This window comes from Labeo rohita, chromosome 14 (assembly GCF_022985175.1).
Source record: "Labeo rohita strain BAU-BD-2019 chromosome 14, IGBB_LRoh.1.0, whole genome shotgun sequence".
Classification (NCBI taxonomy): Eukaryota; Metazoa; Chordata; class Actinopteri; order Cypriniformes; family Cyprinidae; genus Labeo; species Labeo rohita.
In genome coordinates, this window is record NC_066882.1 from 19,184,719 (window position 1) to 19,198,816 (window position 14,098).

The following is a 14,098-nucleotide window of genomic DNA, read 5'->3' on the forward strand; positions in this document are numbered from 1 at the left end:
GGCTGTCAAGATTTCTCAATTCGAGTAGTCGAGTTTTAATAAATCCGTGACTGCAATATGCCGGTGATGAAAATACTGGAAGTGGCGCATTCCACGGACGAGAATCTATGAAACGTATCATGAAGTATTTTCACGACGCATCATCAATTGGCGGCACTGAACATAAATGGTGCCATTGAACCAAACTTGCATATTTTGCTGATTATTGCTGCTGAAATTGCTCACTTAATCATGTTTTGGGCTGTACTAATCGGTCAGACCGGAACAAAAACATTTGGAGTAATATAGACTGCCTAAAGTAATAACAAATTAAGGAACAAATGAGGAACAAAAGGCGTTTGTGGTTGACCAAACGGAACCATGATTTATCAGAATCTTGATCAAATTTGTGTTTGTTCTTATTTCCGGTCAGGTAGGTGAATAATTAGGCTAATATCTTATCATTGCTAGTACATTTCTTTACCACTTTTAGTTTGTCAAAATATTGTGTGGTTTAGACAGCACAAATTAGCAAAACAACATATTCAGTAGGACATTGAAGGAGAAGTCCACTTTCAGAACAACGATATAAATAATTTACTTACCTCCTTGTCATCCAAGAGGTTCATGTCTTTCTGTCTTCAGTCGTGAAGAAATTATGGTTTTTGAGGAAAACATTTCAGGATTTTTCTCCATATAATGGACTCATTATATGGAGAAAAATCCTGAAACCATGCTGTTGTTTACATCTGAGTGAGTATTGCCATAATGGCTGCACATCCGGTTAACTGACCAAATCGTGACGTAAGTGCAAACCCTCTTTACCTTTTATCCCACAGCTGCATGATATATTAAACCCATTTAATAAAGCATAGTGCTATTGTGAATGTGAATTGCGAATGCTATTGTCACAAATGCTACCGTTTAATGTAATAAATACAGGGTTGCCAACTTTTAAGTTCAGCTTGGAGTGAGTTTTTTTTATTTGTTGTTGTTTAGGAGTGAGGCAGGGGCATCTCAATTCCATGTCTGTTTATAAGTATATACTGTACATATAAGGGGATAAAAATGCAGATAAATGCACCATTTTAAACTTGGTTTAAATTTAGTAATTGCTTGCATTCATTGTGTGTATTTATACAAGTGTCATTAAAAAAGGATGTAATTTATTAACTTATTAAATTTTACATTTAAAAATATAGTTTAATCATTTCTAAATATTTATTCAAATGAAAAACTTAAAAATAAGTAAGCAGGTATGACCTGCAATATTCTAGGTACATGTATATTTAGTAAAGAGCCATACAGGTACTAGTGGGTAAACCATTGCATTGCAAATGAAAATGTTTTTTTTTTTCCGACCACAAAATGATTCTAATATGCGTCTTTGCATTGGAATTTAAAACCCTTTTCTCTATTTAACCTTAAATACTACAAAAATTTTAATATAAGTAATAGAAATATTATATATATATATATATATATATATATATATATATATATATATATATATATATATATATATATATATTACTAATAATATATAATCAGTAATGGACCATAATCATTGGATGATTGGATGAATGATAAATGAATATTACTGAACTAAAGATTAGAACATTTATTTAACCGAAAAATACTGTATGGTCACATTATAAGTAAGAAATACCTGCGGGTTAAGTACAAGAAAACCATATTAGCCTCACGAAAATTAATCATGGTTTTATTATAGTAAAAGAGTAGTAACCATGTTTTTAGGGCATTGATTACCATTTGTATAACCATAGTTTTTCTACAAATGCCATGGTTAAACTGTATGGTTAGTGTAGCAAGACCATGGTTAATTTGTGGTTACCATGGTTTAACATTGTAACCATGGTTTTTGGGTTTTATTTGTAGTAAATCCATATTTAACTTTCGTAAGGTTAGCCTCACTCTCCAGAATAAAATTATACTGTAAACATTAGGAAATGGCCAGATAATAAAGATTAAGTGGACATTTGAATTAAATATTCTTTAGTCAATATTAAACAAGAATTAGATTGCGATGTAAAGTGTAAAAACAATCGACAGGCCGTTCTGTTACATTAGTTCTATTTATAATACATTATGTATTTTAACAGTTTGAACTAATTATTATTGCCTCATTGCTATTATATATTTGAAGCCATTTTAAAGGCTATTGTTTGCTTAGTCCTTTTTATTACCACAAAATTAATTCTAATGATCAGATTACTCTCTTTAATCGCCAGAATAATCAACTCCATTACCAAAATAACCATAGTTACTCCCGAAGTAACTGATAAAATATAGAAGTAGATGGTGCGGCACAAATCACTCAACTCTCTTTTAACAATATATAATTTATTTACATCCATTTTAGGTTCAATTACTATACATACCTTTTCTGAAATTTCATAGAGAGATATATACATAAGGCCAAGTAAATACTTGAAAGCACTTAGAAACGAATTTCCAAAATTCTACCCACAAATCCATATCATTGTCCAAAAAGTACAGAAAACCTTCCGCAGAAGAGGGCTTCCTATTACCACAAAATCATCGACGACAATTTACATTGACGAGAAAAATGAAATGTAACTTTACCAAAAAAGAAAACGAAAAAAAGAATAATAATAATAATAGAAAAGAATTGTACAATTGCATAAGCGCTGTGGCATGTAATAAATACAGCATTTTGACTTGCAGAAAGGCAAGGAACATTGAATTAAGAAATCGAATTGAACATTCACAGGTACACAATTCTACGGTTTTCAGTTCAAAAAGAAAGTCAGTGGAAAGAAATAGCACACTCACACATTCATTTACACAGAACAGCTATGAATGAGGCTGACGAAATGTACAGTCATGAAGAAAGATCGGTGGTTCTTTCAGTGAATATCATGGCATCTGCTTTATTCGGTGTTAGAAGCTGACTTTGCTTTGTGAGCAGGCTGTTGGAATGATTTCTGTGTCAGTGAGAAGTAACAACAGCGATGAGAAATTCATTTTGCTACGCACTCAGTAATGTTTAGATATGCGCAACGTGTCTGTTTCAACCAAACTGTTTGTAAACCTGAGTGTTAGGAATTTGACAATTCTGCACCAAACCCTCGTCTAAATAACTCTGACAGAAGTATAATTTACTGGTGCATCATTTTTCGTAGCGCTGACGATCGATTAACCATAAACCAACAGCCTCAGGACGAAACAAAACGACGGTGTACAAACTTATGGCGAAAACAGTCTAAACCGCAAACACTGCAGAAAGAATGAACTCAGTGCTATATAACCAATGAACAGTAGGCAAACACTTCACAGGTTATACTTCGACAAATGTTACGTCAGTTGTCTTGTTTTTTTTGGCTTGTTATTAAAATATCATTTACAATTACTTTACAAAGTGCTGTATTAAATATTTAAATCGTTTTACCAGTGAAATGCTCAAAATGAACAACTTTGCACAATGAGATCTTAAAAGAAAAATAGATGCATGGTAAAGGGATAGTTCACCCGAAAATTCTGTCATTAATTACTCACCTTTATGTAGTTTCAAACCCGTAAGACCTTCGTTCATCTTCAGAACACAAATTAAGATATTTCTGATGAAATCCAAGAGCTTTCTGACTCCTTTCTGACCCTTTCTGACCCTCAATAGATAGCAATCGTGGTACTCTCGTGAACGAAGACTGACGGTAAATAAGCAATTGTTGATTTTTTTTTAAATTTTGTTATTAGAGTTGAATATTACAGTTGAATGTATTTGAACAATGTTAATGTGTCAGTTGTGTTGCTGTCTATGCAGGGTCAGAAAGCTCTCGGATTTGATTAAAAAAAAATCTTAATTTGTGTTCTGAAGATGAATAAAGCTCTTACAGGTTTGAAAAGACATGAGGGTGAATACTTAATGACAGAATTTTCATTTTTGGGTAAACTTCTCCTTTAAATTTAGGAATTCCAAATGCATTCTAAAAAAAGAAGAATTATAAAATCAAAAATTAAACCACAACTGGCATAGATATGAAAGAAATGCTTCCAGATGGCTCATACACTTTGGTTGCGCAGAGATGCGTCATGAAAAGTACTTATCTACAAGACATGACAAAGAAAATAGCTGAATGGTTAACTGTTTAACAGAAAGTGAAACCTTAAGGAAACGTATGATACAAAAAGCATGAAAAAAACATTGTGTGCACAATTTGGCCTTTAACTTGAGTTCTCCGTTAGCTGAGTGAAACAGGCCTGTGTATTTCCACTTGCTGCGGAGAGAACGTGCAGGACTCCTCCAATCATCTCCAGACGTGACCGTCATTACTGGCTAAGATGAAAGCGGCCAATTTGTGATCCACAGTTTTTCACAAATCATCCTTCATTTGGAATGAAATACTCTCACATTCAAACACACACGGAAAAATCTGACAATCTTCAAACTGTGTAATGCACATTCATGGCGCCAAACGCGTGTCGCCGTTCTACAGGGTGTGACAGTTATGCAGAAACAAACCACTCGTGCGATGGAGGAATTTAGAAAAATACGACAGCTGCTGAGTGTCGATGAAGTTTTCTTAGATGGAACATTTGCTTTTTGGGGGGTGATGAAAATATTCTCTCTCCTGCGAATAAGAAATTGCCCTCAAGCCAAAATGGCTTTCAGAGAAACATAGGCTCATTAAATATGAAGGAGAATAGCAATGAAACATTTGGTAGTATTGCATTTTCGGTTTATAAAAGACGAAAACCTTTCCAATGGGTAACTTTAGGGTGCCTTCCTCTCTCCTTTCTAATTCTATGGACTCCATCAAAATGAAATTCAAATGAGAATTCTTGCCTTGAAAGGGTTTCATTGCCATAAGAGGGCTGTGGAAAAATGCTTTGCAGAACATCTGATCTCTATTCTCAAAAGTCTGTTGAAAGCAACAACAAACGTAATGTTCTTCAAAACAGCTAGCAAATCGTTTGAGGTCCCTGATCACCCATCCTTCAGCAGCTAAACATCCACAGAATCCTGTGCTTCTTTACAGATTATCCACCCGGATCAGAACATCTATTGTTGCACTGAGGTGAATTTTGGACTTTATGGCTTCATGAGTTCGAACACACACGTTAAGTGCACAGGGGCAGAGGAACAAGTGATGGCTCCCAAAAAATGCGCTTTACTTCCTTAACGTTTTCGACCTGAAATTTAGCAAACGCTCTAAAATTTTAAATGCTTCGTGAGGTAAGAAACGTGTCGGCCAAAGGAAATTGTCATCGATATGTGTGTTTGCATATTGCTAAATGGTACACATTTACAAAATGCATGTCACAAATCTGAATTAGTTCGCAAAATCTTCACCTTACCTACATGGCGTACATTTTCCGCTTGATATTTTTCAAACTGATTCGTTTTAGTTTCCAGTCTGATATTAATATATCAATGCGCCTAACACAAATGCGGTTAGAAAGTACATATTGGTCAGTGATTGAGGGCAGGACCAGAATCACAGAATCTGGAATTTTCTATACACCATTATTTTCAAAACAAATGGATTTTTGTTCTGAGAAAAGGGGCATTTGTCTCAGTCACAGTACATCTAAAAGCCCTGCCAGGTTCCTCCTGAGCCTGGTCTTGTTTTTTTTGTTTTTTTATTTATTTATTTTTCTTTATTCCCTATTCACTGGGGAAGTGGCCTCATATAGTTGGGTAAACCCTGTTCTTTGATTTGTTTCTCATCTATGGTGGGGCGGGCAGAGGGTCGTGTCCTTCCCCCACCCCATCACTCAGAGACGGCCGCCGTGCTCCAGTTTTAATGTGTCAGCACTCCCCGTCTGACACCAGGAATATCATGGCCTCCTGCTTGCCAATCTCAGCCATCACAGCGGCGAGCTGATTGAGATTACCGCTGTGGAAGTGCTGGGCCTCCCATAAGTCCAGAATCACTGATGTGGGGCTCGCTTTGGATGCAAAGAAACTCATGTGCCTGGGGAGGAAAGCAGAGGAAAGGAAACTGTCAGTCCTACTGTAGTCTGGACGTTGGAGTTAAAGGATTAGTTCACTTCCAGAATGAAAATGTCCTTGATAATTTAATTACTACCAAGTCATCAAAGATTTTCATGTCTTTCTTCATTTGAAAAAAAAAAAAAAAATAGATTTTTGAGGAAAATATTCCAGGATTTTTCTCCATATAGTGGACTTCAATGGGGATCAACGGCTTGAAGGTCCAAATTGCAGTTTCAATGCAGCTTCAAAAGGCTCTACACAATCCCAGCCATTGAATAAGGGTCTTATCTAGCAAAACGATTGGTCATTTTTAATTAAAAAAAATAATAATGATATTAAACAATAGTCTCCCTGTGCAAGCAGGTGGTCACGTTGGTTATGTTGACAGAAATTTGCCCATTTCAGGCGCTGTGTAATATAATCGCACCTGCTGCACCCATGGTATGGCAGCAAAGTTCTCTAGTAGAAAATCGCCTAGAAAATTGCAACTTTTCATTTTCCGTCAGTCGATGTAACTACAGAAGAGTCATTAAACTGGACAAATAGGAAAAATATCGAAACTCTTTTGTCATTTTTAAATGAGATGCTAACGGTCTAATCAGATTCAATGATCTATGCTAAGCTATGCTAAAAGTGCTAGACCCAGAGATCGGCTAAATGGATTCGAAAACGGTAAAACTCAACTGTTTAACACTAGGGGAGTTGGAAATGAGCCTATTTTCAAAAAAAAGGGGAGTGTTCCTTTAAAGCTGCACTGAAACTGTAATTTGGACCTTCAACTCATTGGTACCCATTGAAGTCCACTATATGGAGAAATATCCTGGAATGTTTTTCTCAAAAACCTTTATTTCTTTTCAACTGAAGAAAGAAAAACAAACATCTTGGATGACATGAGGATGAGTAAATTATCAGGAAATTCTGGTTCTGGAAGTAAACTAATCCTTTAATATTAGATTTATTAACATCAGAATTCGACCGTACATCAAAATTAGATTGAGATTACACAATGATTTTGGAAAAAAAAAAAATTTAGGTAAAGGATTAGTTCACTTCCAGAACAAAAATTTACAGATAATGTACTCAGATGTTCATGTCTTTCTTTCTTCAGTCGTAAATAAATTGTTTTTTAAGGAAAACATTTCATGATTTCTCTCGATATAATGGACTTCTATGGTGCCTCTGAGTTTGTAAATGATCCTAGCCGATGAATAAGAATCTTATCTTGCGAAACAATCGGTTATATCTTTTTAACCTCAAACGCTTGTCTTGTCTAGGTCTAATGATACAATAATTTAAACTGTAAAATAAAACTGTAAGCATGATAGTGTTGGTGTAGTAAATCAAATATAGAAATTACACCAATAAATAAATAATAGGCTTTGTTGTCTTCACACACAAATCACACACACACATACACACACACACACATGAATTTGAAATCTGAAACCTGATCTAGACAGTTTTAGTGAGATTCACTTAGCTAGCCTTCTGTTTTTCTTTAATAACCTTTCTACAATAAAAACTAGATTAGAAATGCAATGAATTTGATTCACAATGCATGCTTTGATTCATTGTAAAAAGTAAATCAGGATTGCAGCTGAGTCATAAGTTATTACTCCCTGAAATGAAATAAAGCATTAAGAAGCTTATCTTGCATTGTAAACCAATACATCACCCTCACTGTCACTCCATTCAAAGCGCGAGTAGAAAATCTATGCATGCTGGTCCAGAGAGACACATTAGCTGCACACAGTTGTTCCAGGGAGGAATATAAAACAATATTATCCATTCCAATATACTAAACCGATGCACGAACGCTCAGTTCCTCAGAACACGTGCTGTTTACACCCTTTTGTTAACTCCTGAACCAAAGCAGGCCTGCATTTTCATTTGATGAATTATCTACTGTGGGTCTCAGTCCTCTAAAAGGGTAAAACCCAGGTTGCGTGTGACCTTTTCCATTGACCAGGCTGAACCTTTCGGATCAAAGCTGATCAATAAGAACAAAGCAACCCCTTTTTGCAGCGTATTAGATGTTGCGAGATGCATCTCCCGAAGGAAGCTGAAGTGGGTTGTTCGATCTAACGGCCTTTTTCTGTACCTCGAATGCCTGGGGCTTTAAGTGTTGTTTTCTACATGGTCTCTGTTCTCAGTGAGAAAAGGTTTACAGTCGGGGTTGTATTCACTAGTAGTGCTGCTTTCAAGTCCTAAAACATTTTCTGAGGACACTGTCTTGAGTAAAAAACCATTACAAACGTTTCCACCTGTGTGCTTTTCCTTAACTAAGTAAATGAAAATTGATCGTTTTGGGCTAGTGTGCTAATTGAACACACACCACAACACTTCAAATTGTAATTAATTGGAGCAAGTAAACATTATTGGACAAATGAAGTCTGCCCATTATGTTCCATTACCTGGAGGAAGTTCAATGGGACAGTAATTAAATCACTGCCTTGTAATTTCCTGTGGAAGTCTGTATTTAATATGCAAGTACAGAAGCGCACAATCTGCTCTAGATATCGGGGCACTCTGCAAAAAACGCTTTCCACAACCCACGACAAAAATCCTCCGATTGTGTTAAACAGGATCCATTCTCAACCTAATAACTTCTAGCACTGAGAGACCCTACCTGTCAAGCTTCAGTCTCTGGGCCAGTAGTCTCCAGTCTGCTCCATTGGGACAGGGGGTGTCCAGACTGCTGCAGATCTTCTGTCGGATGAGGTAAGGGATCTGGAATGCGCTCGGACCAGCCAGGGCAGGGGTGCAGTTGTCCATTAACAGGAAATCAGAGTCCAGTGGTCTGATGTCCTGGAGTCAAAAACATTTCAACCTCATGTGTTACTCATTCCAACTGTACAGAGGTTTAAAAATGAAGATTTATGGAGAAGATTTATGTTCGCATGAAAATAAGTTGAACTGAATTCAAAAGGTTTTTGAGAAATGGTTAAAAGATGAGTAGTTCAATTCACAATCGGTTCACTGTAACTTCCAAATTATTTAAAGTGTTTTTCAGCTAGATTTTAGAGAAACTTTGGTGTGCGCAGAACGCAGTGTCAACTAATTTAAATTCCAAATTCAGTTCCAATTCTCATTATAAACCAAATTCAAAATCTATTTGTTTACAGAAGAACTGGTTTGGAAAAAAATGTGAATCTGACTTTCAAAAGGTTTTTGGGAAAAATTTAACATATGCATGTGTAGACTAAATTTCAATTCCATTCACATTCAGTTCACATTAAAATTCCAAATTCCTACTACTCAAAAATGGTCTAAACTGCACAAACAGATGACAGTACCAAGTTTATTCTATTTATTTAATGTTATTTAAATGCTCCAGAGCAAGATTTTAGAGAAAGTGGAAAAAAAAAAAAAAAAAAAAGAGTGTGCAGAATACAGTGTCAACTAGTTTAAATTTAAATTCCAAATTCAATTCCAATTCTCATTATTAACCAAATTCAAAATCTAATTGTTTGCAGGAGAATTGGTTTGGAAAATAGTTAAATGTAATCTGATTTGCAAAAGTTTCTTTTTTTTTTTTTGGGAGAAATATTTAAAATATGCACGTGTAGACTACATTTCAATTCCACTCACATTCAGTTCAGAATAAATTCCAAATTCTGACTATGATTCAAAAACAGTCTAAACTGCATGTGCAGACCACAGTACCAAGTCTATTAAATGTATTTAAATGTCCTATATTTTAATTAAAATAAATGTATTAAATTCAAATTTTCTGAGTTAGACATTGGAGAATGAAAAAAAGAAAAAAAACTTAGGTGTGTTCGGAATGCTGTGTCAACTAACTTAAAATCCAACATAATTTAGATTGCAAATTCAATTCCAATTCTTATTATAAACCATCTAATTGTTTGAAAGAGAATCAGTTTCAAATAAATATAAGGAAATAAAATCTGACATTCAAAAGGTTTTTGAGAAATATTTAAAATAGGCATGTGTAGACTATATTTTAATTCAATTCACATTCAGTTCCATTCAAATTTCAAATTCTAACTACAACTGTGTAAACTGCACATGCAGACCTTAGTACCAAGTCTATTTATTTAAATGTTATATATATATATATATATATATATAAAAGAAACTTTGGTGTGCGCAGAATTCTGTACCAATGAATTTAAATTAAAATGACATTTAAATTCCAAATTCAATTCCAATTTTCATTATAAACCAAATTCAAAATATAACTGTTTGCAGGAGAATCAGTTTGCAAAATAGTTAAATAGAATCTGAGAATATTCCAAAGATTTTAAGAAATATTTCAAATATGCATATGTAGACTACATTTCAATTCACACTGAGCTCAAATTAAAATTCCAAATTATAATTATAATACAAAATTAACATAATATATACTTCTACCCAAATCAACTGAGCTAGGTTTTGTAGAATGTCAAAAAAGAATATAAGGTGTGCACACAACACAACATCAATTTATTTAAATTCCAAATTCAATTCCAATTCCCTTTGTAAACCAAATTCAAACCCAAAGTACATCTCGCAAAACAGCTTTAACACTACAATCTCTGCAGGTGGTCTCAGTTACCTTTGAAATGTTGAAGTCCAGGGCGAAGCTTTGTCCTTCTCCTTCTACCTGCCACACACACAGCGTGCAGGTGAGATCACAGGTGCTCAGGCTCTGTCTCTCCAGTGTGAAGGTGCAGTGCAGGGTCCGCTGAGAGCCGCTCCAGATGTGATAGAATGGGATCTCCTAAAGGACCAAAGACATGTCACACTGAATTGTTATTGTTCGTAACAAATCAGTTCTGAAATCTACTCTCAGCCTTGTCAGAACTGCTTGTTTCAAAAGCATAAGTCAAATAAATCAGCAATAAATTAAAACGAATAATACGCACTGATGCGTTTCAGTGCCGTAGGAGAATGGAGTTCAATTTTTTCAACACATGAATTATGCAAAAGTTTCCTCATTTTGGCAACCTTTGGCAAACTTTGCATCTGGCATAAATAAACTTGAGAGAACAATTCTGTCACTTGGTAGATAATACACGGCTTCCTTTTCATTAGAAGTTCTCCACTTGCAAACAATAGATCCAGCTGAATTTGACGGTCAGTAAGAGACACAGACAAAGAAAAAGTCCAACACCTGATGATTTATGATGCTGTGGCTGCCGGTGCGAGTCTATGAAAGCTCTTTTAAATCTATTGTTGGCAACGTTTTCAAACGCAGCAGCAAAATAGTTTCTTTGTCTCCGACAAGAGTAGAACGTCCTTAAAAGCTAATTGTTCACAACCGGGGATTTGGATTTCATTTATGAACGAGCACAATTCAGTAGATAGAGCAGATATGCTTGCATATCCACAGTCAAATAAAATAAGGACATGTATTAAAACAATACATTTATTCTGTCAAATACAACACGTTCAGTCTGACAGCCTGATTAGACTAATTATTTAGCTTTATAACATGCTCTCGTCTCATACCGCCTAATTAATTGTGAAGAGCGACACAAAAAAACAAAGATAAGCGCATGCTATTTAAGAGCACACATCAATCATGAACCAATCAAACAGCAAATCAATAAAAGGCAGCATTGTTGGTGAATATGCAGTACCTCACTTTACTCCAATGGGGGAGCTGTTACACAAACTGAAAGGTCTGCAGGAAAACCAAGCCAAGCAACATACTTATCTAAAAAATAGGGGACGTTCAGGTGAGAAAATGTTTCCTCTATGCACATTTGTGCTGTAACACTGTGAGCTGGCATCTCCAAATCCTCGGAGGAGCTTTTTACGCCAAGATTCCTCCAGAATCCAGAGACGTTCCTCTGAGGCCCAGCATACATGATCCAGGAAGGGAAGTACGAGAAAAATCAGGTGTTGCAGCCTTGAACATTTACATATTGGTCTATATTTAATCTCCTCCAGTGGGAAAGAGTCCTGAGATGGGCAGAGCGGGTGAGGAAGACGTATGAGAAAACTGCAGCGCTCTCAATCCTTCTTTACCCAAGAAGCCGTTAACTCGTAGCCAAGGCCGTGCATGTTATTAAGAGCAGACGTTCTAGGGTCCCTGCTCGCCAATTCACTCTATAATGGGCTTCTTTAGCATCCCCACATGTTCAGAAATACTCTAATGAGGCGAAACCAAAGAAATTTCCAATTACAGCAATCCGGAGGACATACCAGATCACACACCCTGTTAGAAAGCTCAAAACACAGCACTTCCCAAGAAAAAAATAACTTGGGGAGCTCTAACTCGTTCAATTACGCTTCGAAAAGACTTTGACAACAAGATCTAAAAGACAAACATAACATTTGCAGTACGTTATAGAAGCAAAGAATTTTAAACAGAGGGAAAACTTTTAGCAGCTACTTTACCCTTGACTTCTTGTCACAATGCCAAACAGTGGTATGCGGTGGTGTTCTGAAATGAGGAGGCAAAGTCCTCAAAGTTTTTTTTTTTGTAATCAATATTCTATTAAAGTCATGTATGAATCTCATCAAGTGTGTGTTTTTAAGTATTTTACATTGATTCCAAAATAACTCAATGCAGTAACAAATTAAACAATGCATTTTATTTGTGAACTAAATACATATTAGGGATGTAACGATATTATTAATATCGCTATTTTGCGATAGCAAAGCTGTCTCGATATTATTGTGGTCACATGACAATATGAAACTACAGAAATATATTCAAACATATTATTTTAACATAAAAGGTCTTTAAAGTTGTGTTTTGGGCCATTATGCTTTGCCATAGTATCTGTCAAATGAACTAAAACCGAAAGCACAATATGGCTTAATCCCTTCAAGTGCACTTTGTTCAAGCAATCAACTCATGATCTGGTGTTTTCCACGCCTCAGAACAGCTCCGTTCACAGTGAATGAATGCAGTGAACTTGTTTATTGCACGAGTTTAACGTGTGTTTTGGAACGCAACGGCCACCAGTTCTGCTTTATTTTCATGGCAGATGATTACAGAATTTCACTAGATTTGTAGTGAGATGCATTTTTTTAAACCTATTTTCACTGCAGCTGGAGTTTTCCTTCAAAATAAAAGCTCTAATGACGTTTCCATCAAAATAAAAGCTTAAAAGTGCAGTATGAATTACTGACAGCTAGCAGTTTAAATGTGTACTGCAGTCCAAATTTAAAATATCTCTTTCGAGTGTAGAAATTAGGAAAGAAGCATTGTAATCTCACTACTGTAGTGTAAAGCAAAAATAATATACCTGTCAAATATTTATTTTCATTTATTTTACAGTGCAGTTGTTTTACAATATATGGCTATTACTGTCATTGTTTTTATTATTATATTCTAATTTCGTTTTTTGCCTTCCTAAAACACCAGTGTGAATGTAATTTAGACAGAGACAGTATATCACAAATAAAAAAAGGGTTGAGTCCCCTTTAAAGTTCAGGTACAAGCTAAGAACATGGGTTGGAGCTCTTAATTTTGAAGTGCATTAGATAGAAAAATTTAACTTTAAAATGTGCAAAATATATATATATATATTTTTTTCTAATTCTTCATTTGTCTTTTTAAAAAAAAAAAATCGCAGTAAATATTGTATCGTAGACTTCATATTGTGGTATTATTGTATCGTGAGATTTTGATATTGTTACATCCCAAATAGATATCTTTTAACAATTTTTTAACCATCAGTCTTCAAAGCTTGGTAAATATTCTGCCCTACAAAGGCAAAAGACCTTGTCTTTTGAAACTAAAAAAAAATGACTTTAATGTTTTTTTTGGTTTTTTTTCAGCCAAATTAGTTATTGGTAGGACACTGGAAATTTGGCAATTAGATGTTTTAGTAATGAAAATTATCTACATTAAAAAAAATTGTGAGCGCAAACTTGATTTTTATCCCTATTTCGAAGTTACTGTACTCTGCCTTTGCAGTGTCTGGAAAAAGTGAGAAGTCAGGCAAAAAGCAGTAACTTCCTCTGTGTACCGTTTTAAGGCATAACTCAGCACCGTCGGCACCATAACTTCATACTGACTTACAAACAAAGTGAAAGAGCGGTAACTGGTGTTATACGGTGTTCTGCCTTGGTTTCTCCAGGGGTTTTCGAAGTTACAGTATAGACGAAAAAAAAAAAAAAGAAGTGACTCAAGATACTTGTACACATGATAAAGGATGTCCAAAAATATCA

At 35.2% G+C, this 14,098-nt stretch overlaps 1 protein-coding gene across 4 annotated transcripts in view; it reads right to left on the reverse strand.

The window, feature by feature from the left end:
* Nucleotides 1-2,356: 2,356 nt before the first annotated feature.
* Nucleotides 2,357-14,098, reverse strand: part of unc5a (unc-5 netrin receptor A) — a 236,850-nt gene continuing 225,108 nt past the window's right edge. For all 4 annotated transcript variants that reach the window (XM_051127773.1, XM_051127772.1, XM_051127771.1 and 1 more), the window contains 3 exons: nucleotides 10,524-10,688; nucleotides 8,589-8,767; nucleotides 2,357-5,939 (listed from right to left, as the gene is read on the reverse strand). In XM_051127773.1, coding sequence (XP_050983730.1) covers nucleotides 5,774-5,939; nucleotides 8,589-8,767; nucleotides 10,524-10,688 — 510 coding nt within the window. In that variant the 3' untranslated portion in view covers nucleotides 2,357-5,773. The remainder of the gene's footprint in view (nucleotides 5,940-8,588; nucleotides 8,768-10,523; nucleotides 10,689-14,098) is intronic.